The sequence below is a fragment of the Gymnodraco acuticeps genome, unplaced genomic scaffold (genome assembly GCF_902827175.1).
Source record: "Gymnodraco acuticeps unplaced genomic scaffold, fGymAcu1.1, whole genome shotgun sequence".
Lineage (NCBI taxonomy): Eukaryota > Metazoa > Chordata > Actinopteri > Perciformes > Bathydraconidae > Gymnodraco > Gymnodraco acuticeps.
In genome coordinates this window covers 126,711-152,858 of record NW_022990776.1, presented here as the reverse complement: position 1 = coordinate 152,858, position 26,148 = coordinate 126,711, and the positions used below count along the sequence as shown (strand labels likewise).

General features: G+C 41.2%; 3 protein-coding genes across 5 annotated transcripts in view; 1 reads left to right on the top strand and 2 right to left on the bottom strand.

The window, feature by feature from the left end:
• Nucleotides 1–99: 99 nt before the first annotated feature.
• Nucleotides 100–24,406, bottom strand: znf414 (zinc finger protein 414). 2 transcript variants are annotated; one of them, XM_034232695.1, is made up of 6 exons: nt 24,284–24,406; nt 8,119–8,190; nt 7,808–7,918; nt 2,537–2,642; nt 1,404–1,888; nt 100–821 (listed from the first exon to the last, which is right to left on the bottom strand). In XM_034232695.1, exons 2-6 carry the CDS (start codon nt 8,168–8,170, stop codon nt 655–657), a joined length of 921 nt encoding a protein of 306 aa, XP_034088586.1. In that variant the 5' UTR covers nt 8,171–8,190; nt 24,284–24,406; the 3' UTR covers nt 100–654. The 2 variants fall into 2 exon arrangements, with proteins under 2 accessions (XP_034088586.1, XP_034088585.1); XM_034232694.1 differs by lacking the exon at nt 24,284–24,406 and adding an exon at nt 8,274–8,340.
• On the top strand, nt 9,224–26,058 carry LOC117557018. 2 transcript variants are annotated; one of them, XR_004570648.1, is made up of 4 exons: nt 9,224–9,464; nt 11,608–12,664; nt 14,828–19,271; nt 25,939–26,058. XR_004570648.1 is itself a non-coding variant. In XM_034232692.1 (3 exons), exon 3 carries the CDS (start codon nt 16,142–16,144, stop codon nt 18,905–18,907), a length of 2,766 nt encoding a protein of 921 aa, XP_034088583.1. In that variant the 5' UTR covers nt 9,224–9,464; nt 11,608–12,664; nt 14,828–16,141; the 3' UTR covers nt 18,908–19,546. The 2 variants fall into 2 exon arrangements, 1 of the variants encoding a protein (XP_034088583.1); XM_034232692.1 differs by lacking the exon at nt 25,939–26,058 and having other exon boundaries at nt 14,828–19,546.
• The window catches only part of ankdd1a (ankyrin repeat and death domain containing 1A), a 29,803-nt gene continuing 27,788 nt past the window's right edge, over nt 24,134–26,148 (bottom strand). Inside the window, exons 13-15 of the mRNA XM_034232693.1 lie at nt 25,947–26,148; nt 25,216–25,347; nt 24,134–24,417 (exon numbers count right to left, since the gene is read on the bottom strand). Of these exons, the coding sequence (XP_034088584.1) occupies nt 24,356–24,417; nt 25,216–25,347; nt 25,947–26,148 (396 nt within the window). The 3' untranslated portion in view covers nt 24,134–24,355. The remainder of the gene's footprint in view (nt 24,418–25,215; nt 25,348–25,946) is intronic.

Here is a 26,148-nt window from a genome sequence, read left to right as displayed (position 1 = left end):
TTGAGGTAGAATGAAGGAGTCTGGAACCGTTGTTAGCCAAAAGCACTGAAGAGTTTTATTGGAGAAAGTACAGACAATAACGGCCGGGAGATCATCTTAGTTTCACACATGTCCAGTGCTCCACCAGCGATCTCTGAACCAAAAGACACAAAACATCTAACTAACACGAGGAGAGGCGGGCTTCCAGAAAGCCCGCGTATAATCAATAGCCGATGCGAGACAATGGTCTGCTTGTCTCAAAGAGATCCTGCCAGGTCTCAAACCCCCCATGGATATAGGAGAAGCGTTTGACCTGTGACCTCAACCCACAGAGGAGTCTTTGAGTGACTACAAGCAGATGTTTGCAGTATCACAGACTCTAAGGAACAATAAGAGATTCTATAAACAGATCAGATTAAAATATTCTCTTACAATAGGGAGATTAGTAATGAACTGTATTTAGCTGAAAAGTCTTCAAAGATGAGCAGGAGGACAAGGAGGACATGTGGTGAAAAGTTGTATGGTTTCCTGGAAGCAAAAAGGCAATAAAAGTGCTTTATGGCAATCAATGAAATATATACTCAGTTCATGAATCACTGCTGCAGGCTTTCAACGCAGAATAAAAAGGGTAATGTACTTTAGTTCCTGAGGAGAACAAGAGACATGTTGCCTCCTCTACGTGTTGGTGGCAGCGCTCCCTGTGTCTTCTGCAGCTTTGTTCCTGCTGTGTTTAGTGGAGATGTGCTGAGTCATCTCTTTACGGCTGATCACCATGTGGCCACACTGCACACACGTGTAGCGCCCTTTGGTGTGCTCCCACAGGATGCGGCTGTTGCAGGACCCTGACAAAAGGAACGACAAATTAATGTCTTGACAAAATGAAAAATACAAAAAAATCGTATTTCTTCTGCACTGCTGTCTGTACAGAGGAAGTTGATGTCAGCCTGAGTGAGTCTGCAGCTTTTGATCTCACACGTACTCTCCAAAGATGTGCATGCTGTTCCATTTACAACTGAATGTCTCCCTGTGCCAGGAGTATAACGCCACATGGCTGCCTTTGTGTTCCACAGAAGACTTCTTACACAACCTCCCTTTAAAACAATACATATTATTTTCTTACTCGTGGCTACAGGTAGGACAACATTTGTCAAGTGTTCAGTCTGCAAGGTAACGAAACTCCAGATTCTTTACAATACTATACTAAATACATTTGGGCCTCATCCTGCATTGTATGCCCCAAATGTATACAGCTTTGGGGCATACATAACAATTTGGATAAATCATTTGAGTGATGAGGACCACAGTGGAACCTGGCAGACACACACACTCAGAAAGTATGAACTGGCCTTCAATGATGTTAACATGGTGCACTTTAAGGCGGTTTGAAAGTTAAGGTGGAGCCACATCTGCCAGGTTATGCTCACCTTGATTCTTCCTCCACACAGCCGAGGGCCCAGGAGGAGAGCGAGGAGCTGATCCTGGAGCTGATGCTGGAGCGGGGTGGACGTCCTCAGGGGACCTGGTCTGTGTCGGGTGCTGCCCCTGGGTGGGAGTCAATGGTGGGGCCCCAAAGTGTAAGGACGGAGTCAGATCAGAGGCGTTACTCCTGATGGGGGGCTGTGGAGCCGCCTCTGTGAGCTTTGGAGGAGCAGGGTGGGGGGGGGCGTACTCCAGGTTAGACATGAAGGGGGGGCCGAGGAGAGGGGGGCCATCGGGCCCCGGCTTCACCGCAGCTGGGTAGGAGGGGTCTGGGTTCAGGATCTGAGAGGGGGCAGATGCTGCGTCCACCTCCATTGGGGCCATGTTTGGCTCAGTGGGCTTGGCTTTCCCCCGCATCACTTTGGAGCAGGTGTGCAGGTGGGTCAGGAGGCCGCGGTAGGAACGCAACTTTGTGCGACAACTCTCACACCTTCACAGAAAGAAGATGTTAGCAGCTGACACACAATGCAACACATTCAGGCGTTGGGTGGGACAGAGGTAAGGTATCAGGTCATGATTATCCTCCACAAAATAATCTCAATTCACTACGTTATCTTGAGAATCTTCAAACATATGCCCAAGCTTGTGAAACGGCTATAAATCCTACTGGAATTACTTACTATGTTTGATTTATTTAAGAAACAAGTATTTGTATTGCATCACAGATAGAAAACACCTTTGTTAGTTAACGTCTTAAATAATTTCCCAAATTGGGATCAATAAAGTATTTATCTATCCGTTTTAGTTAACAATAACTTAAATAGGGTAACCATTAATCATAAATAAATTATTCAAATCAAGGGAATTATTTCAGTTTGTTCTTTCTTATTATTCCAGTATTTTTTAATTATGCTCTATTTTACCCTTTATTACCATGATTATCAAGTCACTTGCAAGGATGTTTACGATAATCCTGATAATGGAATTTCTCCACGATCAACTTAAGTATTTTTTATTGTGATTTGCGATAAAATCCTGTATCCTCCCCTCCCTATGTTTTCCTTCTGAATACACATGATGAAACATTTCTACTAATGCACAGTATGTCAGCTGAGAGAGCATGGCCAGTCAGACTCACACAAAGAATATGTTGGGTTTGTGGTGATGCCTCATGTGTTCAATCAGCTTCTGCATGTTGGGGAAGGAACCACTGCACCCCACCGTGGAGCACAGCATCACCTTTCCTGAGGGGAGGACACAGTGAGAACATGATGTAGGTTCTCTCACTATGCAGACCTTCCATTCTCATCTCCAACCAAAAACTCAATAAAACTAAAAAGTAAAGCCGGAATGGTTGTACCATCTTGTTTGAACCAATATAACTACTTGTTTAAGGTAGTGTTATCTTTATTATGTTTTTTCTAACCACACATTGACATGATATGATATGTTCTCATAAGTAGGATTTTAGAAAAAACATGTGGCCTTTGTTTTTAAATCTAAAGTATCTGCATACAATATGCCCTTTACAGGAGGTCGTGCCACTACTGCTACTACTACTTCTAATCTGAATGACATGTAGCATTCATCTTGCTCTCTGGGATTACAGGTGCCCCCAGGGTGAATTACCCTGGAATGAAGTCCTTAATGGGATGTGACTTATTCTGTCAGGTGTGTCAAATGTATTAATTAACATGGAGCACTAGTGTAATGAATGTGCTAATAGATAAGATAGCTCGTGGTCAAGTTACATACAACTACTAAAATGTTAAAAACAAACCTAACCCTAACCCTTCTCCTTTAGACAGAGGTTGGAGAAGTACCCAGATATTGTACTTAAGTAAAATTATAAGTACCAGTGTGTAGGAATACTCTGTTACAAGTAAACGTCCTGCATTTGTAATGCAGGACGTGCAGTAAAATAGCGGTATGCAACGTGTGTGTGACTGTGAAGCAGAAATCCTGCAGCTCCGCCCGCCGGAGCGAAACACACAAGAGTTAGACCTAACACACTTAGCTATTTTATCTACCTCTGGAACAAGTTAAACTAGTTATTATAAATATATTTATTATTCACTGTCGGGTCACTCATTACTGGATCAGTGAGCTGAGATACTGACAGGCTGTCAGGAGGGAGAGAGGAAAAGTGAGCGCTTCCGCTAATTTCTCCCGTGTTATTATCCAAAGTGAATGTAAACTTGAATAATGTACATCATTTGAATGTAATAATTAAGTTGATTGTTGTTTGTGGAAGCTCCAGTGAATGAGCCCCATTAACTGAGTTTTAAACATCACTTTAAATGGAAGATTTAAAGTGATGTTTAAATCTTCCATTTAGGCCCCGCCCACTCGATCGGATCGGCGATCGGTATCGGCCGATACTGATTCCGGCGATCGGCCCCCGAAATTGGCGATCGGAGCATCCCTAGTTGAAATGTAGCTGCTTCTCTACATTGCTTTTATCCTGTCATGTTATACTAATCTGTCTATTGAACTGCTGTGAAGCGAGTTTGGCTACAATTCTTGTAAAAGGTGCTACAAATATAAAGCTTATTACTAATATTAATATATATAAATAAACTATATTTAAAACGAGTTACCTTTTAGAGAAGTGATTATATTTGTATGCCAATATTTTTTTATGGTAAAGTTTTCGTTTTGCACTTTTATTTTGATAGTAATAAGATCGGGACTCTTATTTTGAAGGAACTTTTACCTGTACAAGTCCTATATGTCTGAACTCGATCCTTAGAGTCATGTGTTACGGAGCCTTCTCTTCAATATTGTTTCCACATAACGAGCATTTTGCGCTGCTCTTTTCCAATGTGGAAGCAGAATGTGTGAAAGCATACAGCATGATGCGGGGTGTGTCTCTAGACATCTCTAGACTGGAATAGCGGGGCACAGTATGTGAACTCGCCTCGCAGGTGCACACGCCAGGATAGAGGTCATCAGACTCCAGAGAAAATTTGCTCGAGTCCGAGTCCAAGTCGGAGCGTCAATGTACAGTCATCGTGGGGGGGGAAATTCACGAGTCCAAGTCCGAGTCCAAGTCAGCGTACGCGATAATTCACGAGTCCAAGTCCGAGTTGCGTCAATCAGTGCGTGAGTCCGAATTGAGTCACGAGTCCTGAAAATCAGTACTCGAGTCCGAGTCCAGGACTCGAATACTCCATCTCTGCTTTAATCCTACCGATCGCCATCTAGTGGATATGAAAAATAATACAAGGAAGACAAGAGACCACATTGCAGAGACATCTATAATGTCTAATTATATTTTTGAAAGGTGATGACAGATGATGGATTTTTTTTTTGTTGAAGATATTTTTACGTTAATCTAAATTACATGTGTGATTGACAATCTTTGTTGTGATACTTTTATGAGCATAAACATTTATGTCATCAACATTTGGTTGAAAACAAAATAGGCCACCATAAACGTGAGCAAAAATGGAAAAATAAAATGTATTTCCCATGAAGGCTAAAAATTGTGTATTATTTCAGTCAACAAACTTTGCCATCTTATTTAAATTGAAACATATATTTTAAAATAAATTGTAAAAGTACATTTTGCTCTGGTAATCCACCCCACTGGTGGGATCAGGATAATCCAGTTTGTTGGGATCAAACTGATCCCAATCCATTTTGAAGTTTTGATCCAGATTAAAGCTTGGATTGGATTTCCTGAACTCCTGGATATTATTTTATTAACTGCTCTCATCGCGAGGCGATGTTTCCAGAGAGAACAGCTGTGAGGTCCGTGCAGAAAGCAGAGCAGTGTGTATAATATATATCACTCAGTATAACAGGCCTACTCTCTTTATTTGCTTTAGTTTAGTAGATATCTACAAACAAAGAGTCGATATTTTTCTAAGACCATTTAGTGCTTCACATAATAAAATGCACAACGGCTGTAGCCTGATAATAGGAGCTGTAGGTGCGTGTGTGTGGTACAGTGTGTGCGTAGATGCAGCGGACAGACAGGTCTCAGTTGGTTTGGTGTCCGCTGCTTATACTTTTAATACTTGTAAATAAAACTTTTGGCCCGTAATTTATCTTCCTCATTGTAGCGACCAGAGGGGGGGGGGCTCTCATACTTGTTTGATTCTGAAATTGTATATATTTATATAAATATATGTGTGTGTATATGTCCGCATCTGCAGCCTGTTATTGTCTCATTACACCGCACTGTGAATGAATCAAAGTAAATATATAAGTGGTCATGAACACATCTGTCCATCAGACAGGCTGCTGTGCCTCCTGTCATCATTAATGGACGTCTCTTTAAAATTACCGGTCAGAGGAGAGGAGTTCTCATTTCTCTAACCACCTGCTGCTTCGCTGCTTCCCCTCCTCTCTCCTCGGTTCCCCTCCTCGGCTCGCATCTCCTGTGGGCGGGACTAAGTCTCGAGGATAGGAGTCGAGGATAGGAGTCGAGGAGGGGAATCTCAGAAAAGAGACACGGCCATGGCATTTGAGTCCTGCAGGGTTTCCCCGTTAATATCAGTGTCTCGAAAACACATGTTGGCCTTTTTCTGAAGCATCCTTCACCTACAGGAGCCGTTTCTCAATCGCAAGTAAAACTGCTGCAGAGCAACTATTTCAAGTATACTACGTCATCGAGTGGCGCCGAAGGACTGTTTAAATCAGTGATTCTCAAAGTGGGGGGCACAGAGGCATGACAGGGAGAGACCAGGAGAAAAAATGGTTATTAAAATAAATAAATAAAATTTAGAAAAATTATTGATTCGAAAATAATATGATACAGTACAGTACTATTACGTCTGGGTCTCTGTGTTTCATTAAAGCTTGGCTCTGTGTGTGTGTGTGTGTGTGTGTGTGTGTGTGTGTGTGTGTGTGTGTGTGTGTGTGTGTGTGTGTGTGTGTGTGTGTGTGTGTGGAACGAGCCATTTTGTGTGCGCGCGAGCGAGTGAGAGAGAGAGCACCGGTACCGGAGATCGTTGATGTTAGCTTCTGGTGCTAGCGAGCTACGCTAACGGATATAAGGAGTTTTTTCAACAACAAAGTGGAGGAGAGTCCTCTCCTGTCAGACTGAGAGACTCAGTGAGCTAAAGGACTCTGTCAGCGTTATCTCAGTGGGTCTCAAACGTTTTGGTCACCATTAATGTAAACAATTATTTCCGAGGCACACGTTTATATGATCATTATAGTTATAAAAACATAAGAGAATAAATTAAAAACAGGTATGAAATACTATATGACAGTAAAAAAAGAATAAAGTTTAAAAGGGTGATTTGTAAAATATCTATAAAGAAAAAGTAAATCTGTTTACAGTTCCGTTTCATCTGGGTGTTGAGAGGTATCCATAGATCTCTTCATGTTGCTCTCAAAGTGCACCAGATTGATGCTTTTAACTTCAATATTTAAAAATCTTCCCGGGGGACCTTGCCCCCGGTCCCCCCTATGTGAGGTCCACACACCACCTACAAAAATAGCACTTGACCCCTGCTGACACCTATATGCCGTGATACTGATTATCGAGCCTTCATTGTAACAGTTGCGGGTACATTGTGAATAGCGTGGGGAATGTTGCAGTAGAAAATTCCACTGAAAGAGGACCAGAAACACATTAAAAATATAATAAAATGTGGAGACTTTGGGATATTTATCTCCCATTCTTTTACTTTTGCACATTTTACAGACCAAACATGTCGTTGGTGTCACTGTTTACCAAACTACCACTTTTTCTGAAAAATGCATAAAATGATGCAATATATGTTAAATACATGGTTTATACATGTAATTACTGTGGTTCCATTTCTTCTGATTACCTAATTTGGGCGTGCACATTTGCCACGCGCAAACCTACCTCTTTTGGATTTGGAAAGGTTGGCATGTATGTAGTATTGTATTGCCATCTAAATATACTTAAAGTACCAAAAGTAGAAGTACTCATTCTACAGATTGGTCCTTTTCAGAAAAATATATATGATATATTTTTTAATGATTGATCATTAAAGTGTTCTCAAAGCTGGTAAAGGTGCAGCTAGTTTGAATGACTTTGTAAACTGCAGGGTAGCTGGTGGATTTACTCCAGGTGGAACTAAAGTCTGATTTAACACTTGATTATATTTTACATCATTCATCCACATCTGTGAAGTAACTGAAGGTATTAAATACATTTAGTGAAGTACAAGTACACCATTTACCTCAGAATTGTAGTACAGCTGTTTTTGATACACAGTAGCAAAAAGTAGAAATACTCAAGTAAAGTACCCCAAAATCGTACAGTACTTGAGTAAATGTATTTTACACCACTACTTTGGGAGTCATTTATCTGCAATAAGTTATTATGCTATTGACTTAAATTAAAAGAACCAATCTATGGTTGGTAACCCATGACCCACTCAGAGAGCGGTCTCCTCACGCCCACCCTGAGCCTCCTCACCCGGCAGAGACTGCGCTGCGATCTCATGGTCCTTGATGTGGCTTTCCAGAGCGGCCGGGTCTGTGTACACCCGCTTACAGCCGTGTAGCGGACACGGTATCATCTTGTTTCCTGAAAAAGAAAAATAACTCTTCAAACATTCCGTGAATTTCGTATCTAGTTGTGACGGTGACAAACGTCAGGAAATTAGGGACATAACTCAAGCTGCGAGCTAGCTTGCATGCTAACTTAGTTAGCTAGCGCCGCTGAGCACAATGGGACAGCACATAGCAAGTTTGCATATTGTTTAGTGTTTGAGTTGAATTACAAACCTCCCATTCCAGATTCCGGTGGTTGTAAGACTGAGCTGCCCGAATACATCATAGTGGCGGAGCAGTGCAGCTCTGCAGAGACAACAACAGAGGAAGGTAGAAAACGGACTACAAGAACCAGGATGCAATGCGAAATAAACACGGGACACACACACGATTTTCCGTTTGTTCCTGAGGCGAAGTCCCTCCCCTTCCGGGGACCTCCATGGGACCTTGGTTGCGTTCCAATAGTCCATGTAGCTTAGGAACCTTCCTAACCAAGTGAAATGACCCGGAAGTCCCTCACTGGCAGCCATGATAAGTGCCGTTCCAATTCTCCAAATGAAAGGAAAGGAGGTTTCAAACTTCCTTTATAACCTCCTTTAGCTTAGGAACCACTGGACCTCCCTAACCGAAAGGAGAGGAGAAAATGCTGCCCCACAATGCATTGCAGCCGCAGCATTTGCCGTCACTCAACAGTCGGCCGTTCACGGAAACAACCGATTATGACCGAGAAATGATATCATGAAAGTTACGGTGCTTATTAAGCATTTTAAAACGTATGTGGTAAGTTGCCAAAGTGCTTTTTTCTGAACGTTCATCAGTATTATAATCAAAAAGAGAAATATGAAGGTTAGTTTTTACTGAAATGATCAAATAAAGTCAATATTTCACAGTCTTTACTGAGCTGTGTGGGGTTTGTTCAACTTTTAAAAGATGTTTGAATGGTGATATACACAGTGATAGATGGTAAGGACTAACGTTTATAATAAATAAATCTGTATTGATTTTAAGATCTTTGGGATCATTTGTATTAATGTGGACCGGAGGGAGAGGGTGACGAGCAGAAGTTTCACTTTCCTTCTTTATTTCAATTCCAACTTTGGTCATGAAGAATATGTTTCTCTGTTGTCCACGTTCATAAAGCATAAAGCAACAGCATCAGAGCACGGTGCAGAGTCTCTAGATGAGTTTACAGTAGTCCCTCGTTCTTTTTAAACATCCATGTTGTAGTCCGCTGTATAGAAAACTGTAGTTTCCATAGTTTCCCCACAGCAGCAGACGCACATTCATGACGTCCGCTGGCGCATCATAAACACGTCGGATAGTGAAAGTGCTTATGACCTAAGCTAAAGGAGGTTATAAAGGAAGTTTGAAACCTCCTTTCCTTTCATTTGGAGAATTGGAACGGCACTTATCATGGCTGCCACTGAGGGACTTCCGGGTCATTTCACTCCGTTAGGAAGGTTCCTAAGCTAAATGGACTATTGGAACGCAACCGGAGTTTTTTTCAAATGAAATGGCTTCCGGTCTCCCCAGCAGAGTGGATTTAAAAGCAGCAGTGAGCGGAGGAATCACTAATAAATGTGAGTATTGGGTTTTAACTTACTTTAAATTAACTAACGTCACACACGTCAAACCCAAGGCGCATTAAAACGTACATTTTAGTTAAATAATACGGATAAATATGTGACGCTAACTAGCTAGCTGGACGTACTGCACTGTTGTTTACACTTTTAATTCAATTCAGAAGTTTATTAAAGTCATACAGAGATCTTGGCAGTGGCTACTGGTGGAAAATATTTTTGGTGGGGCTGTTGATATAGTGAGTAAAACATTTTTTTTGGGAGAAATTACCCCTTAAATTAGGACTTCTGGTGATGTAATGGCGCGTTTCCAGTGCAGCGCGGAGCTCGCTTTAATGCTGCGTTCAGACGGGACGCGATGCGAATATTCGCTTCGCTCTAAACGCTCCTATCGCATCGCTCTAGTCGCTCGAGTTTCACCGCGGCTGCCAGCTGTGTTTACTCGCATCATTCAAACAAAACGCGCTCGGGAGCTACAACTACAACAAAATTAACTAATTTTACCGTGATTAAATTGTAATACACGTTTCTATATGATGCCGACGTAACAACATACTGATACCGGTTAGTAAAAACCATGAATTAATGCTTTGACAAGTCTGAAGACAGACGGCAGGCGAAAAACCTTTTAGAATGCTTGTTTTCTGAATGGAGCTTGGCTAAGCTAACGTTATATATGCTCCGACCGTCCACACTCACAACAACGGCCTATACAGACATAAATAAACCAGCGACTGTATTCTCCATGACACAGACAGTCTGTGGTTTGTACTTGTTTAACTTTTGTCTAGTTTCTGAACAGATCGTATCTGTCCCCGGCTGTTTGAAGAGCAAGCATGGGAAACAAAAGACAGCATTTACCTGTTTGCATCCAGCTAGCCATGCCTTTCTGGTGTACCAGCTACGTGAGAAGCCTCGTTGATACGTTTTGTCTTTTTCACGAGCTTGCTGCGATATATACAAATCGGGTTGGTCCGGTCCAAGGTCTTTAAGCAACAGTTTATCTCCCAAACTTCTCCTTTTGAAAGGATTGGAGATTAGCTCTTGAACGGAATTGGGCGGGGACCGAGGTCCGGCGACTCCACCTGCACACGAAGCCATTCTCATCCAACTCATCCAACACCTTGGTCACTCACGAGTCTAAAAAACAACTCACGTCAACGCACGTAAGCAACGTGGGCGCCAACGTGAGCGCCCTCGTGACCAAAATATTTGACGGCGCTGATTGGCTGAAATTATGTTTCGGCGGCACAGTTTACTATTGAGACTTTTGCAACGTGCTGGTTGCTGCTGTTTGGCTCGGGGGCTCCTTGCACGGCGCCTGGTAATGATAAACTAATGCCACGGGCAAGGCCAGGCAGGAAACATGTGACTTATCAGTAACTTTAAACATCGTAACACAATTTTAAACGAGATTTTATTGTAGATTATACATTTTACTGATATCAATTGTATGATATTTACCTTGTTCATTAAAAATAAAAATATAAAATATGTATTTTTTTTAAATATTTTTTTTTGTATGTGGGAAGAGGTGGGGCGGCACCCCTATGGGCCGGCCGCCACTGGATCTTGGCTCTGTTATAGATAAGTTATACTTTATACTACATACATAGACCAAAGTGAAAACATTTAGACCGGTATAGCCTACAGTACGGTGGGATTTATAAAATGCTACCCTGACGTCTGCTGTTAGCTTTATTTATTTCTCTGACATGTTCCAATGTTTTACTGTTTATTAAACTTTGGGACAAAATTACAACCTTTTTATTCAGCTCATGCTGCTTTGAGGTAGGGCTAAAAGAAAAGCCTATTTTAAATATTTCCACCAGATTTGATCATCTTTTATTTAGGTTAAAGTGTATTTAATTTATCCTGATCCCATAATAATAATAAGACAATCACAAATAGACAGCAGCCTTTTGCTTGATATTAGTTTGTGCTGTCAAAGGGATGCAGGTGTGACTGTCATTTCATCTCTTTAGTTTAAAAAAAACCAGAACAGTACATCATTTTTAAATGATCCCTTAGGGATTGTTTGTCTGAAATGCTTAGTTACATTTTGCAATAATACTTTTGCAACCCTGTGTTTAATATGATTAATTCACTTTTTTCTTTTTCTCTTGTTTTTCTCTGTAATTAGGAACATTCTGGAGAAATGGATCTGCTGGAGAAGGACCCCTAATCTGAAAAGTGCACAGCGGATCATCAGGACAGAGCTGCCATCCACCTGGACCCCCCCGAGGTGCTGGAGAAGGACCCCTAACCCCAGCGGATCATCAGGACAGAGCTGCCATCCACCTGGACCCCCCAAGGTGCTGGAGAAGGACCCCTAACCCCAGAGGATCATCAGGACAGAGCTGCATCCACCTGGACCCCCCGAGGTGCTGGAGAAGGACCCCTAACCCCAGCGGATCATCAGGACAGAGCTGCCATCCACCTGGACCCCCGAGGTGCTGGAGAAAGCAAAACGGCGATCAGGAGCATCCTCCACCCAGACCTCTGCTTACTGCCGTCCTACAGACTTGTGTCTTACTTTCAGAATTTGATTTTGTATGTGTCCTTTCTTTTAATAGATATTTAACGATTATAGCTTGAGTCTGTCTGATTCCCCAAACAGCTGCTTCTATATACTTGCTGCACATATAATACAAATAAACAACTCCATAAACACACTTTTGCTGATATTTGTGTTGCTGCTGGTGATGTTAAATAACATGATTGATTTCCTCTGTCTCAATGATGAAAGTTATAATAATAGAAGACATGAAGCTGCAGAGAGAGGATGGATATATTCCTACCTCTACTTTGTGATAAGATGAAAATACAATATTACATTTTAATTGTTAAACACATTGTTTATTTCATTTACTGAGGTTTTAAAGATTATTTACAACATGTGTACATAAGCAGTGGAATAATAGGATATCTCTAGGTCATTAATCTGTCTTCAGTTTATGTAACTGTCTTCACTTTCTGTTGTTCATTTGTTTCCACGTTGTATTTTTGGTTCCTACCTTTTATGTGCAACATTATTAGAGGCGGAACTAATCTGCTGTGTTTTGTGTTACACCTGTTTAATCGACGCACTGGATAATTGCAACGGCAGAGCAACGCAGGACGTTAAAGGAAAACTAAGGAAACCAAGGGAAAATGCATATAAAGTTATCAGCCCTTCTAGGTGACTAGCAGCCTACGAGGTACGTTTTCGTGCTGGTTGTTTGTGTAATTGTGTGCGGTTGAGCTGCAGGTTTGTGTATGCGCTAGCTTGTGCTACATGCTATTGTTAGCTATTGTTAGCTGTTAACAAGGCCACTGGCCACGACAATATCCCCTCCAAATTCCTCAGAGACACAGCAACTGCCATCTCACCAGTCATAGCTCACATAATTAACCTCTCCATAAAACAGGGAAAAGTACCCAAAGACTTCAAAATTGCAAGAGTAACCCCCCTGCACAAAAAGGGCAGCAAATTGGACCCAGGCAACTACCGCCCTGTTTCTATACTTACCTCCATCTCGAAAGTCATGGAAAAAATAGTATATGAACAGGTCGAAAAGTATCTCGCGGAAAAGAAACTAATCTATGAATTTCAATCTGGCTTTAGAACATCCCACTCCACTGACACATGCCTTCTTTATTTGAGCGACCACATCAAACAAGAGGTGGACGAGGGCAAGTACTGCGGCACGGTGATGCTGGACCTACAAAAGGCTTTCGACACTGTCAATCACCCCATTCTGATTGACAAGCTAAAAGCAATTGGTTTTGATAAACTATCGGTGAGCTGGATGCAATCCTACCTGGAGGGGAGAGAACAGATGGTGGAGGTAAACGGTACTCTGTCCCCCCCCCCCTCCCAGTGAGCTGTGGTGTTCCACAAGGAAGCATATTAGGTCCGTTACTGTTCCTAATTTATGTAAATGACATGTCATCAGCATGTGACTGCAACTTGTTCCTGTTCGCGGACGACTCAGCCCTGCTGGTCTCTGACAGGAACAGGTTGCAGGTTGAAAAAAACCCTCAGCTCCGAGCTCGGCAGAATCTGCACCTGGCTCGCCGATAATAAATTATCATTACACCTGGGTAAAACAGAGTCCATTCTCTTCGGTTCGAAACATAATCTCAGCAAATCCGACGACTTCTCAGTTGCAGTGGGCGACATTATTGTCACAAGTAAGAAGGAAATTACATACCTAGGATCTATTCTTGAAGCAAACCTCTCCTGTGACAAAATGGCATCCAATGTAATAAAAAAAGTCAATCAAAGAACTAGATTCCTATACCGGATCTCCTCTCTGGTAAACAAAAACACCCTGAAAACTCTGGCAGGAGCACTCATTCAAGGGTAATATGACTATGCTTGCACGTCATGGTACCATAGCACCTCCAAGGCGCTAAAAATAAAACTTCAAACATCGCAAAATAAACTGGTCAGACTACTGCTTGACCTTTCATCTAGAACCCACCTCACCTCTGCCCACTTTGACAACCTAGGATGGCTTAGAGTAGACGACAGAGTACAGCTACTTGCAATGGGCCTGGTCTACAAGATCCACTACACCTCTATGGTACCCATGTACATGTCAAAATTATTCCAAAAGGTCAAGGAATACCATGATCATAACACCAGAGGGAGCTCCACAAATCATGTGAAACCCAGATTTGGCACAAAAAAGGGGGAATACACGTTTCGCAATTATGCCACATCAAGGTGGAACGCTCTTCCCACAACTGTAAAGGAAAGTAAAACTATACTTACCTTCAAAACCTCTCTTAAAGAGCACCTTCGGGGGAGAGCATTGCAAAACTGGCCCCGGTAATGGTACAAATCTCAACCTGTCGTTCCATGGACAGCTTCCCCCCCCCCCCCCATCTATGTATATACTCGCATTTTAGACTCTGTTACTAACTGTATATCTGTAGACTTGGTATGTCTTAAATGTCCGGTTAGGATGTATTAGAACGAAATCTAAAATGAAAATTGTAAACAAGCAATCTGTATGTAAAAAAACCACCTGTATGTAAATTGTAAATAAGCCATCTGTATGTCAAATATGTCTTATATGTCTTAAATGACATGATGAATTGGAAATGGGGGACCCTGATGTAAACAAGACGAAAGTCTTTCTCTGGTCTGCATCCCCTTAACAATTGTATGTTTTGAGCTGTACTGTACTGTACCCAATATACAAGCTGTTAATAAACTTTTCAATCAATCAATCAATCAGCTTGTGCTACTTGCTGTGTGGGATATGTGCGCCGTTTATTGTTTAATTGGCGGCATTAACAGTGATGACATATGCATATATTACATATTTATTTGTTGTTTACCTTTTATATTTTTCTGTCTTATAACCCAGTTCTCACGGGTTGGAATAGGTCCCACAAGAATAAACCCCGTATTTAATCAAGACCTCAGCCTCGTGTCATTTACTGGAGGGAGCTACAGGGAGAACTCGACTGCTCCGCATGAGTAGACTAGTAAAACGGCGCCAGACGGCAGCGATCCATGGACGGCACGGGACATCTCCGTCGCAGCGTGTGCATCTGTAGCAGCCATCTACACAGCAGCACAAGATCCAACTACTTCTGGAAGGTCCAGGTGCTTTAGTGTAAATGTAGGTGCAACAAAGAGACTTCAAAGTGCCATACAAAGAAAATGGGACATTTGCATTGTTCATATAATCTGTGTTAATGTTATTTACTTACCTTTCTAATGGAAGTTAAAGGTTGTTAATATTGATTTGTGTATTAAGGTATCTGCAGTAAGTATTTGCAGACTAAGTAACAAAGTACATTTAAGGGACAATATATTTCAAGTGATAAGTGTTGAAGAAATGTACCAAGTTTTGTTGTTTGCCTATATCATTATCACTTGTGATTTTCATTTAAATAAGGCTCAATAGCTGTGTATAAGCTTAAGATAACTCAAAGCTAATATCTAAATTGGCTAACTACTTAGCTTTAAAGATAATTAAATATTAGAGTTAAAACCAAACTTAAGTAAACAAGTAAAATGTCAGATGTTGAGTCTTACACTAAGAGTGATGAAGTGAGTGTAGTAGAAAACGAGCAACCACAGGCAACTGAAGATCCGAAAATGGATAGCCTTTCCACACAAGAGCCACAAAGGAGCCAAAGAGTCCGGAAGTTAACGGAAAAGGGCCAAGAACTGCACGATGAGCAAGTAACAAGACTTGTACAGTGTGAGCTACAAAAGGTGGAAAGATATCACAAAGGAAGCCAAACAAGCGCTAAGTGGTCAATGCTCTAATGACCTGCTGCATGAATACATCACTAAGGTAAGGAAGACCTCCAATGATGTAAATATTGCTTATGAAGAGTTGAGGCTCATTGACATTCCCGACCATGAAACACTTCACAGAGAAGACACCTGTGAAGCAGTTACAAAGACAATCATTGAGACTGCAAGAGAACAAATGGACACAAGAAAGGACAAAAGTCATGAAGAAGAAGAAATTGGTAAAAACCAGACAGAGTCTGTATGCAAATCTGTTGCCTCTGTTAAGAGAAGTAATGGCTCTCATGTCACCAGGTCCTCGACTCATTCTCGTAGCAACTCGAGAGCCACATCAAGAAGTTAATTCCTCTCTTCTATCAAAAGACAAGAAGCCGCTGCTGAAATTGCTGCAAATGAAGCGACTTTAGAAGTAATGCTAGAACAGGAACAACAGATCGAAGAACTTGAAATACTGGAGGCTGAAGCTGCTCAGTTAACAGCCAAACAGGAGGCAGAAAATGCTGAGAGGCAAAGAGAGTTACAAGCCAAGCGCAGACAACTAGAGCGATTAGAAACCGTAAAGAAGCTAAAAGCTGCAAAGGCGAGGCATCAAGTATATGAACAGAATGCATGCTCAGACGAAGAAATTAGCGAGCTGCTCCATCAACATGTTCCTCTGGTTGTGAAAGAAGAACTCAAGCTTAAAAGCAGTGAACTGCAAAACCACTCACCACCTCAAGCTGCGACACAACAAAAACAAGAAGACAGTACTTCAGCTCTTGTCAGAGCTCTTGCAGAGTCCATCAGTGCAAGTCGTCTACCTGTACCTGAGCCTACAACGTTCAGTGGTGACCCACTGAGGTTCAATGACTGGAAGGTCTCCTTTCGTACACTCGTTGACAGGAAAAACATCCCAGCTGAAGAAAATATATACTATCTAAGAAAGTATGTGGGTGGACCCGCCAAGAAGGCCATAGAGAGCTACTTCCTGCTAGGCACAGAGTCAGCCTATCATGCCGCGTGGACAATCCTAGAAGAGAGGTACGGTAATCCTTTCCTCATTGCTAAGGCCTTCAGAGATAAGCTTGATGCATGGCCCAAGATAAGTTCCAAAGACAGTGTAGAACTTCAAGAGCTCTCTGACTTCCTTCACAGCTGTGAGGCTGCCATGTCACAGATCAAAGGACTTGAGGTACTTAACGACTGCAACGAAAACCAAAAGATGCTTGCTAAACTTCCAGACTGGTTGACCTCAAGTTGGAACAGAAAGGTCACAGAAATGGAAGAACAAAATCACACGTTCCCAACCTTCAGCCAGTTTGTTAAATTTCTCACACGTGAAGCCAAAATAGCTTGCAACCCAATAACATCTCTCCATGCTCTCAAATCAAGAGAAAGCGAAAAAGGCAAGATTTTAACGAACAGAAGTCCTGTATCAAACGTATTGACTACAGAGACAAATGAAACTGCAGACGCCACAAACTGTCTTTTCTGTGAGAAGACGGGACACGGTCTGCACAAATGTTACGAATTCAGGGATGAGACAATCTCTGAGCGAGTCAAGTTTGTTCAAGAAAATAAGTTGTGCTTTGGCTGTTTAAAATCTGGCCATCGCTCAAAGGAATGTAAAAACAGAAAGATGTGCAAAACATGCGAAAAGGGACATCCAACTTGTCTCCACGACAATCGCACCAGAGAAGAAAGAATGTCAACAAACATTGATGGTGCAAGAGAAAGCACAATGGAACGTCCACAAGGTAAAGCGGGAAGCACACCACATGAGGCAACATCCAATACAGTCTTCCAGAATGTTAAAGACCCACATACATCCACAATCGTTCCAGTGTGGGTGTCAGCCACAAGTGAGCCACATAGGGAAATACTTGTGTATGCACTCCTCGATACACAGAGTGACACAAGCTTTATCCTTGAAGAAACGACAAAGGCTCTTCACACAAAGAATGAAACAGTGCAGCTAAAGCTCTCCACAATGGCTTCAAGAAACACAGTCGTGTCATGTAGGAAGCTAACTGGTCTCCAAGTGAGAGGAATCTACTCGGACAGGATAATACCTCTGCCAGTAACCTACTCAAGAGAATTCATCCCAGCAAACAGAGACCATATTCCCACACCAGAGACTGCGAAAGCATGGCCTCATCTTGAACACCTCGCAGATGAGATCGCTCCTCAGCAAAGCTGTGATGTTGGCCTGCTTATCGGCTACAACTGTTCCCAAGCTCTCGTCCCAAGAGAAGTGGTGCCTGGTGAAGGAAACCAGCCCTTTGCACAGAGGACAGATTTAGGCTGTAGTGTTGTCGGCTTTGGCAATCCCTGTCTCGACATTGGAGATATGATTGGAGTAAGTCACCAGGTAACCGTGAAGCAAGTGATACCAAGTCTCCAGTCTTCAAACCTCCCAAGGGAAGTACACTACGACTGTAGAACACAGATTAAGGAAGTCTCACCTGCAGATGTCGTCGAGGTGCTGGAATCTGACTTTGTCGAAAGAGCTTCTGAAGATAACCCTGCAGATCAGGCCTCCAAAGGTCTCACAGCACAGCAACTTCAAGCCTCAAATTGGTTCACAGGCCCAGACCTACTTTGGCAGAAAGAGCTACCAAGTGGAGAAGTCAAGGTGGGAGAGATCGTGAGTAGTGACCCAGAGCTTAAGAAGGCCCAGGTTCATGATACCCAGGCAAACGAAGTAAAGTCGCTACTAGATCACCTTCACAAATTCTCAGACTGGTCAAGAGTGGTTAAAACCTTTGCCAGACTCAAGCGCCTTGCAAAGGAAATTAAAGGTCTCAAGCCAAGGTCCTGTGAAGCCACACGCTTAGAGGAGAGGAGAGAAGCAGAGCTGACCATAATCGAGATGGTTCAAGAAGCAACACTCTCTCAAGAAATAAAGTGCCTTCAGCAGCATAAGGAGTACCATCTCCAACAAAGACCAAAGTGGATCAAGGACCGCAGAAACGTCAAGGTAAATGACGTTGTCATTCTGCAAGACAACACTATACCACATGGCCAATGGAAGCTGGCCAGGGTTGTGGAAGTGTACCCAGGAAGAGATGGAAGAGTGAGAAGGCTCAAGCTGCTTATCAGCAACTCTACCCTGGATGTAAAGGGAAAGCGCCTCGCTAAACCTGTCTACCTCGAAAGGCCTATTCACAAGACGGTGTTGTTGTTGGAAGCAGACTAAGACTCAGTTACTCTCACTCACACTCTGCACTTAATAGTTCTAAAACGAAATAGTTAGTTTTACATTAATGTATATCGGTTTTTCTAAAAATGTTATGGAAATCACAGGTGATTTGGTGGGAGTGTAACTGTCTTCACTTTCTGTTGTTCATTTGTTTCCACGTTGTATTTTTGGTTCCTACCTTTTATGTGCAACATTATTAGAGGCGGAACTAATCTGCTGTGTTTTGTGTTACACCTGTTTAATCGACGCACTGGATAATTGCAACGGCAGAGCAACGCAGGACATTAAAGGAAAACTAAGGGAACCAAGGGAAAATGCATATAAAGTTATCAGCCCTTCTTGGTGACTAGCAGCCTACGAGGTACGTTTTCGTGCTGGTTGTTTGTGTAATTGTGTGCGGTTGAGCTGCAGGTTTGTGTATGCGCTAGCTTGTGCTACATGCTATTGTTAGCTTGTGCTACTTGCTGTGTGGGATATGTGCGCCGTTTATTGTTTAATTGGCGGCATTAACAGTGATGACATATGCATATATTACATATTTATTTGTTGTTTAACTTTTATATTTTTCTGTCTTATAACCCAGTTCTCACGGGTTGGAATAGGTCCCACAAGAATAAACCCCGTATTTAATCAAGACCTCAGCCTTGTGTCTTTTACTGGAGGGAGCTACAGTTTAATTTTATTAATAAAAAAAATAGGTCATAGAAAATGTTTAATTGTGTATTTCAGCAGAGCGGGGGGGGGGGGGGGGGGGGGGGGCACGGTGCTGCTGGACCTGGGGTCAGTGGGACATCATCTGGGCAGGTTTAGGGGAAGAAGGAGAATATAAACTGTTATAATCACAGCTAAAAAGATTGGAACACTAATATTGTTAACAATCAATCTATACAACATGCTTTTGTTCCTTTAAAAAACATATTGTTGTATTAGTACAGAAAAATTAAGACTTATTTTAAATATGAAATAATATGATTAAATTACATCAGCTATATTGAATTCATTTGTTAACTTACTAATGTAACATTACTGGGGGCTAAAGGAACAGCTTCATCGTATTTACCTGGCCATGGTTCTCTTTATTTAATCTCCGACGGTGATCTCCAAAAAATGTAAAAGTAAAGTTTCTGGATCCTTTTCAGTTAATTTGCTAGCAGGCTGCTGGAGCAACGCAACAGCGCGTATCACGTGGCGTAAACACGAAGCGCTCCGTAGGCTAGACCGTCTCATTTCGTAGGCCGCTCGGTCCAGCCTGATCCAAAAATCAGCTCCTAATCAGCCTACGCGGTCGACGCAGTATGCGGCCGACGAGACCGCGTAGGCCGATTAGGAGCTGATTTTTGGATTATCGGAACGCAACCCTTGGCTGAAGTCGGATAATCCAAAAATCAGCTCCTAAATTCTAACCCTATCTCCTATTCCTTGACCTCTGAGTGAAGCGTCACAGGGTTAAGGGATAGTGGATAGGAGAATTCAAAAGGACTGCGGTACTTTAGACTCCGACTGCACTTTCACTATCCGACGTGTTTATGATGCGCCAGCGGACGTCATAAATGTGCGTCTGCTGCTGTGGGGAAACTATGGAAACTACAGTTTTCTATACAGCGGACTACAACATGGATGTTCAATAAGAACGAGGGACTACTGTAAACTCATCTAGAGACTCTGCACCGTGCTCTGATGCTGTTGCTTTATGAACGTGGACAACAGAGAAACATGTTCTTCATGACCAAAGTTTGAATTGAAATAAAAAAGGAAAGTGAAACTTATGCTGTCGTCACCCTCTCTCTCCGGTCCACATTAATACCAATGATCCCAATACGTATGATTGTATGAACTATAAAAAGATCTTAAAATCAATACAGATGTATTTATTATAAACGTTAGTCCTTAACATCTATCACTGTGTATATCACCATTCAAACATCTTTTAAAATAAATAAAAATGTGCACGTGCGTTCTCTTTCAAATATTGAGCAAGGCAATACAAATATTAAGAAACACATAATAAATGTAATGTTTACTTTAAGCTCATAGGCCCTGATCATTTAACAATTGCAAATGTGTAAGATTGATGTGAATGTAAATATGTAATATTAATTAGTATTCTGGGTGCCGTGGGAGTTTAGAGAACACTTTGTAGGTAAACATTGCAGCATGGAATTTGTTTTCACAGTGGAGTTTTTATTAGTCTTATGAACATGACATGTTACTTGTTAGACGCTTTTATCCAAAGCGACTCACATACTCAATACTGTGGACAATCCCCACAGGAGCACTTTGGGGTGAAGTGTCTCAGGGACACAACGACATGCTGACTGCAGTGGGGTTTGAACCTGTGACCCCCTGATCCCAACACCAAGGCTTGGCGCACACACTGCGCTACACGCCCCCACATATCATGTACAAAGTAACATTGAAAGTTTATACATTATTTATAGAAAATATATATCTGCATTGCTGCTGAGAAAATATAGGTATTGCATTGACAGTGGCGTTTTTATATGTACAAAAGTGGTGGGGCACAAAACACTTAAATGTCTATAGCTTCTGCAGTGAGGTTCATGGCTGGTGAGACTCTGACTCTTCAGGTTTACAAATATTATATTTTGACCTAAATCAAAATATAATATTATTTTCAAAACCTTTTTTTGTCTGATGCTTCGATTAATTTTAAACAGACAGTTCAACAAAAGGATAGCCAAAAAATGTAATTGTATCATTGATTTAAATATTGAATTGTTCTCTCTTAGTAAGATCCCATTTTCAATAAAATTGCAGTCTTACCTTGACTTGAAGATTAAGTCCATTTGCCTATCCCTCTGGACAAAAATCTCTATTACTTTTTTGTAAAAGTCCTCCTTATGTTCTTGTAGTTTCAAAAGTCTATCATAAATCTAATCTAATCAATAGATTTATGATTCGAAAATTATAAAAGTAGGGTAGACATGTGGATATTATCCGGCTGAACAAAACGTGCATTTATCTAACAGGTTTGTTTCCCACAGACCTTATTTGGAGCTATTTTCTAAAATCCTATGGAGAAATCTCATTGCTTTTTTGTCGAGGGAAGCCATGCGCAGCTTACTTCTGGGTTTTAGGACGCCTCACTGCAGCTCTCTCCTCTCCTCTTCACACACCACACTTTTCGCGGCACACGTACTTACAGCCAATCAGCTCTGAATGGTGGGGATGGCAGCTCAGTGCCCCTATGGTCATTATTTGTTTGCCACACACATTAAATAGGACAATATTCTGGGCATGCGCAGTGTAGTTTTTACAGTCACCGTTCACTTAGACAGTGAGAGGGAGGGGCAGGATCGGGTTTTGTCCCACATGGCTCTAAACAGCTCAATAGGCACACACTGTAGACACTAATTACAAGAACACAGACTAAAACAGCAATGTACAGACGAATCAGATGATTAAACATGATCTTAAAATATATTTTATATTTTTTTTAATTTATTTTTTGCATTTTGTTGTAATCATTATTTTTAATACTTTCTGCTGACACTAGGTGGGGCTGTGCCCCACCTGCCCCTAATGACAAGTCGCCACTGTGCATTGATCATTATACAATAAGTGCTAATCTCATGAGGGGTTCAAGGACCAGTCTGGCTTTTTATAAAGTGAATCATGCAAACAGAATTTATATTCATAACCCACCTACACAAATAATTGAAAATTCAGTTGCTTGACAGCAAAAACTCTTTAAACACTCTCTGTTTGATTAAACCAGTAATAATAATCATTTAAAAAATGTGCATTCATGTTGAAATTCAGCAGTTCATTTGAACACTATAATACTGTAGTGAAAAACATTATATGTATCATACAAATCATTACAAAAACTGATTGTATTACTTCAGAGAGAGATTTGTATTATATTCATGCAAACAATTATATTTATGCACCTTTAACCTTATTTATCTGGATCCAGACATATTGTGCGCAAAAATGTGCGACTGTGTGTAGGAAATCCAACCCGTCTTCTCAATTCCTCAAGCTCGGTTTTTTACAAACTGGATTTATTTTCCAATGTAACACACCAGTAAAGTCTTGCCAAGTTAAACTTGGTTATCTAGTAAATTGTTAAAAACCATTAAATACTGAATATTTTTCAGATTCAGTAAGGAGTAAAATAATCCAGTTATTCAAGAGAAAAAATAAATAAAAGAACTATATCAATCTGAGTGGTATACAAGTAGTTTTCTGCTTTACTGTCCTGTAAATCATCTTTTGAAAACCTGAAGTTCATCTTGTGACCCCTAAAGCAGGGCTTCAGGTGGAGATGAACATTGTGCTTTGGACAACTGGGTAGAACTGAGGATTACACTGAGGTGGACTGCTCATGTTGCTAGTTATGACAAAGCAGTCCTTTCAGAACTGAACCTAAAGTGTTTTCTTTAAGGCCACAAAGACAGAGTGCAGAGCCTGAAGCCGTGGCTCACACTCAGACAGACTGTGGAACCACAGCAGTGAAACCTGTCACCAACAAGAACCATAATAAAGCTGCTGTGTATCACGCTGTCTGCAGAGTGGTTACTGTCTGTGGTAGCTGCCGCAGTGTGTGGCTGGTGTCATTTCATTCATTTTTATAGCACCGCCCGAGAGCAAACATTATAAAGTTTGTAACAATACAATCTTAATAAAACAGACAGACACCATAGTAACCGCGGAGCAATTAAACACAGTTAAGTCTACATGGGCGAGTCTTCAGCTGCTTTTAGACGTCACAGCCCTTAGTGTACAGATACAGCATTTACTGCATGCAAATTCAGTTTTTTTTGTGAGTGCAAACAACCTTTACATATTTGCATACTCGAAGTCAAGTGGCCTCTAATTTTTGGAAAGCACTTGGGGACATTTTTCAACAGCTTAATTGGACAAATACATTTGTGAATTATAGTTGGATTCATGTTGTGCCACGCCTCTTTCTTGCATGCGTATAAAATGTAAACGCTTTTTGTCAAAAATGTTCTGGTGGAAAATGTAGTCAAGCTGACTTGAGTGATTCTTTAGGCTTCTTTGTAGAGCAAATTGAGCTGGATATGTGTGTCAAATGTCAAGTCAATCAGGCTAATGGTACTGTATGGGGGGGGGGGCGTGGTCCCGCCAAGATCGCAATCATCTGGTTGATTGGAGTCATGTTTTTTTATAAACATTTTCTTGTAATATCCAATTATTGGTTGTACATATTTCAACACGTTCCAGCTCACGGGAAATGTTGTAACCGTTCAAGCCCTTGACATTTTTTATTTTACATTATAAACAGATATTTCACAGGTTTCAAACCATCTTTTTATAAAATTCTGAACAATCACAGTATATTGAGTATGTGAATAATGTAAACAGGTCATGGATAATACAAACCTACTCATGGGCTCAGTTGGGGCATTGACAGTTCCTCAGAGCTCTGTCCCCCCCACAGCCCCTCAGCGTGGATCACATAGCAGAGCACAGTTTGAGGGAGCAGCTCTCTGCGTTCGCCTTCTGCCGGATGGACTCTGGATATTAGAAAAACAATAAGAAATTATACACCTTCACACCCAAGGAATTGGACAAGTTAAAACAACTTAACTTATTTTTTACTAAGAATCTTTAGTCTTTATATCATACAGTCAATTGAACAAATAAAAAAAAATCTGAAATAGTATTAGCATTTTGGAACATGTGTAAATACAAATATATAAATGACTTGATTAATATATACATCTGCACTTAAATAAATAAATACAAATATATATTAGTAATACATTTAAGCAAAAATGGATTGGTAAACTGTCTTATCATTTGAAATAGTTGGCTTATTAATTAAACTTTATCATTTAACTTTTCATAACGTTCAATGTGTTATAAAATGTATGTGATCATTACTTAATGTATTTTAATACAAATATATTTGTTTCAGTTTTCTTTGATAAATAAATTATTTTACATATCTCCACTGCATTATGCAAATGAGGGTTCTGTCATTAAAAGTGTGTCGTAGAGTCATCTTTGGCTTACTGGATGGTTCACTTTAGAGAGACAGCATGGACTACACCTCACATCACACATCTCACAGACTAAGCAGCATATAGAAAAGCATGCAGGGCTCTTTTCATGACCGAAAGAAAAAGATTGCGGATACAAGAATCCCCCCTTGGATTCTTGTCCAAGGGGAGCTGATTGTTTGTCTGACAGGCAAAGGAAAGTTATACGACTCGAATAAGCGGTAGAAGATGAGATGAGAGATGCAGAGCTCTGTAAAGCAGGGGCAGTTTCACAATAATAGAAGCCACAGTGCAGTTTGAGGATCTCACCTGCGAGGTCTGTCCGTGAGATCTCCACCAGCCCCTCGTAGAGACCTTTGACCGGGTTCTCCCCCGCCATCACCACGCCGTGAAGCCAGACTAACAGCATCCTGTGGCCGTGCTCTTTGAAGCTTTTCATACCTACAAGTTCGATACAGAATCAGAACACATATCAATACTGTCTGAGCAATATTTAAATTTATATTATTTAATAGTCAAACATTTATTTTTTTGCTTTTTTGGTTTACAATGAATGTATTATTATTCAGTGAAATTAATTGAGTTAATTAAAGTAATTCTCTACGCTTTTATTTTGAAGGTGGTTTTGGGCACCTGGTAACATGTATATATTGGAGACAGGTGGAGGTGGGAAACCACGAGGAAAGACTGGGCAAGATTTATAACTGTAGAGTACTGTATGATATTGGATCATCAGAAATAAATGCACAAAAGGATGCTCTTGCCTGGACTTCTCATTTTCCTTGCGTAAGATTTGCCTACTGGTGCCCTAGCAGTTCATTTTTTAGTTATACTTTTATGTTTTATTTCTTTATGCTGCTACAAATACATTTTCAAGATTTAAAAAAAGAAAACTAAACCCAAGATGCAAGTTTGAGTACGCTTCTCATACCCTCTATGTCCTCCTCAAATGTATCTCTCTAATAAAGGCTAAACTGGCCCAAAAAGAGTTGTGTATTCCTTGTATCTAACGTGTGTTTTAATCTCTTTCAGCAGTCCACCTGTCCACTGTTGTTCTACAGCCCGTATATGAGCCTCGCTGAAGTCCCAGTGCTGGGCCAGGATCTTCCACTCCCCCCGGCACAGGTGCTTGGTGGCCAGGCTCCACAGGACCGAGCGGAGGTGCTGAGTCTCCTGCTGGTGGTCCTGCTTAAAGCTCAGGGGCCGCCCCACCCAGGAGTCCAACTCCCTGCCCATCTGATC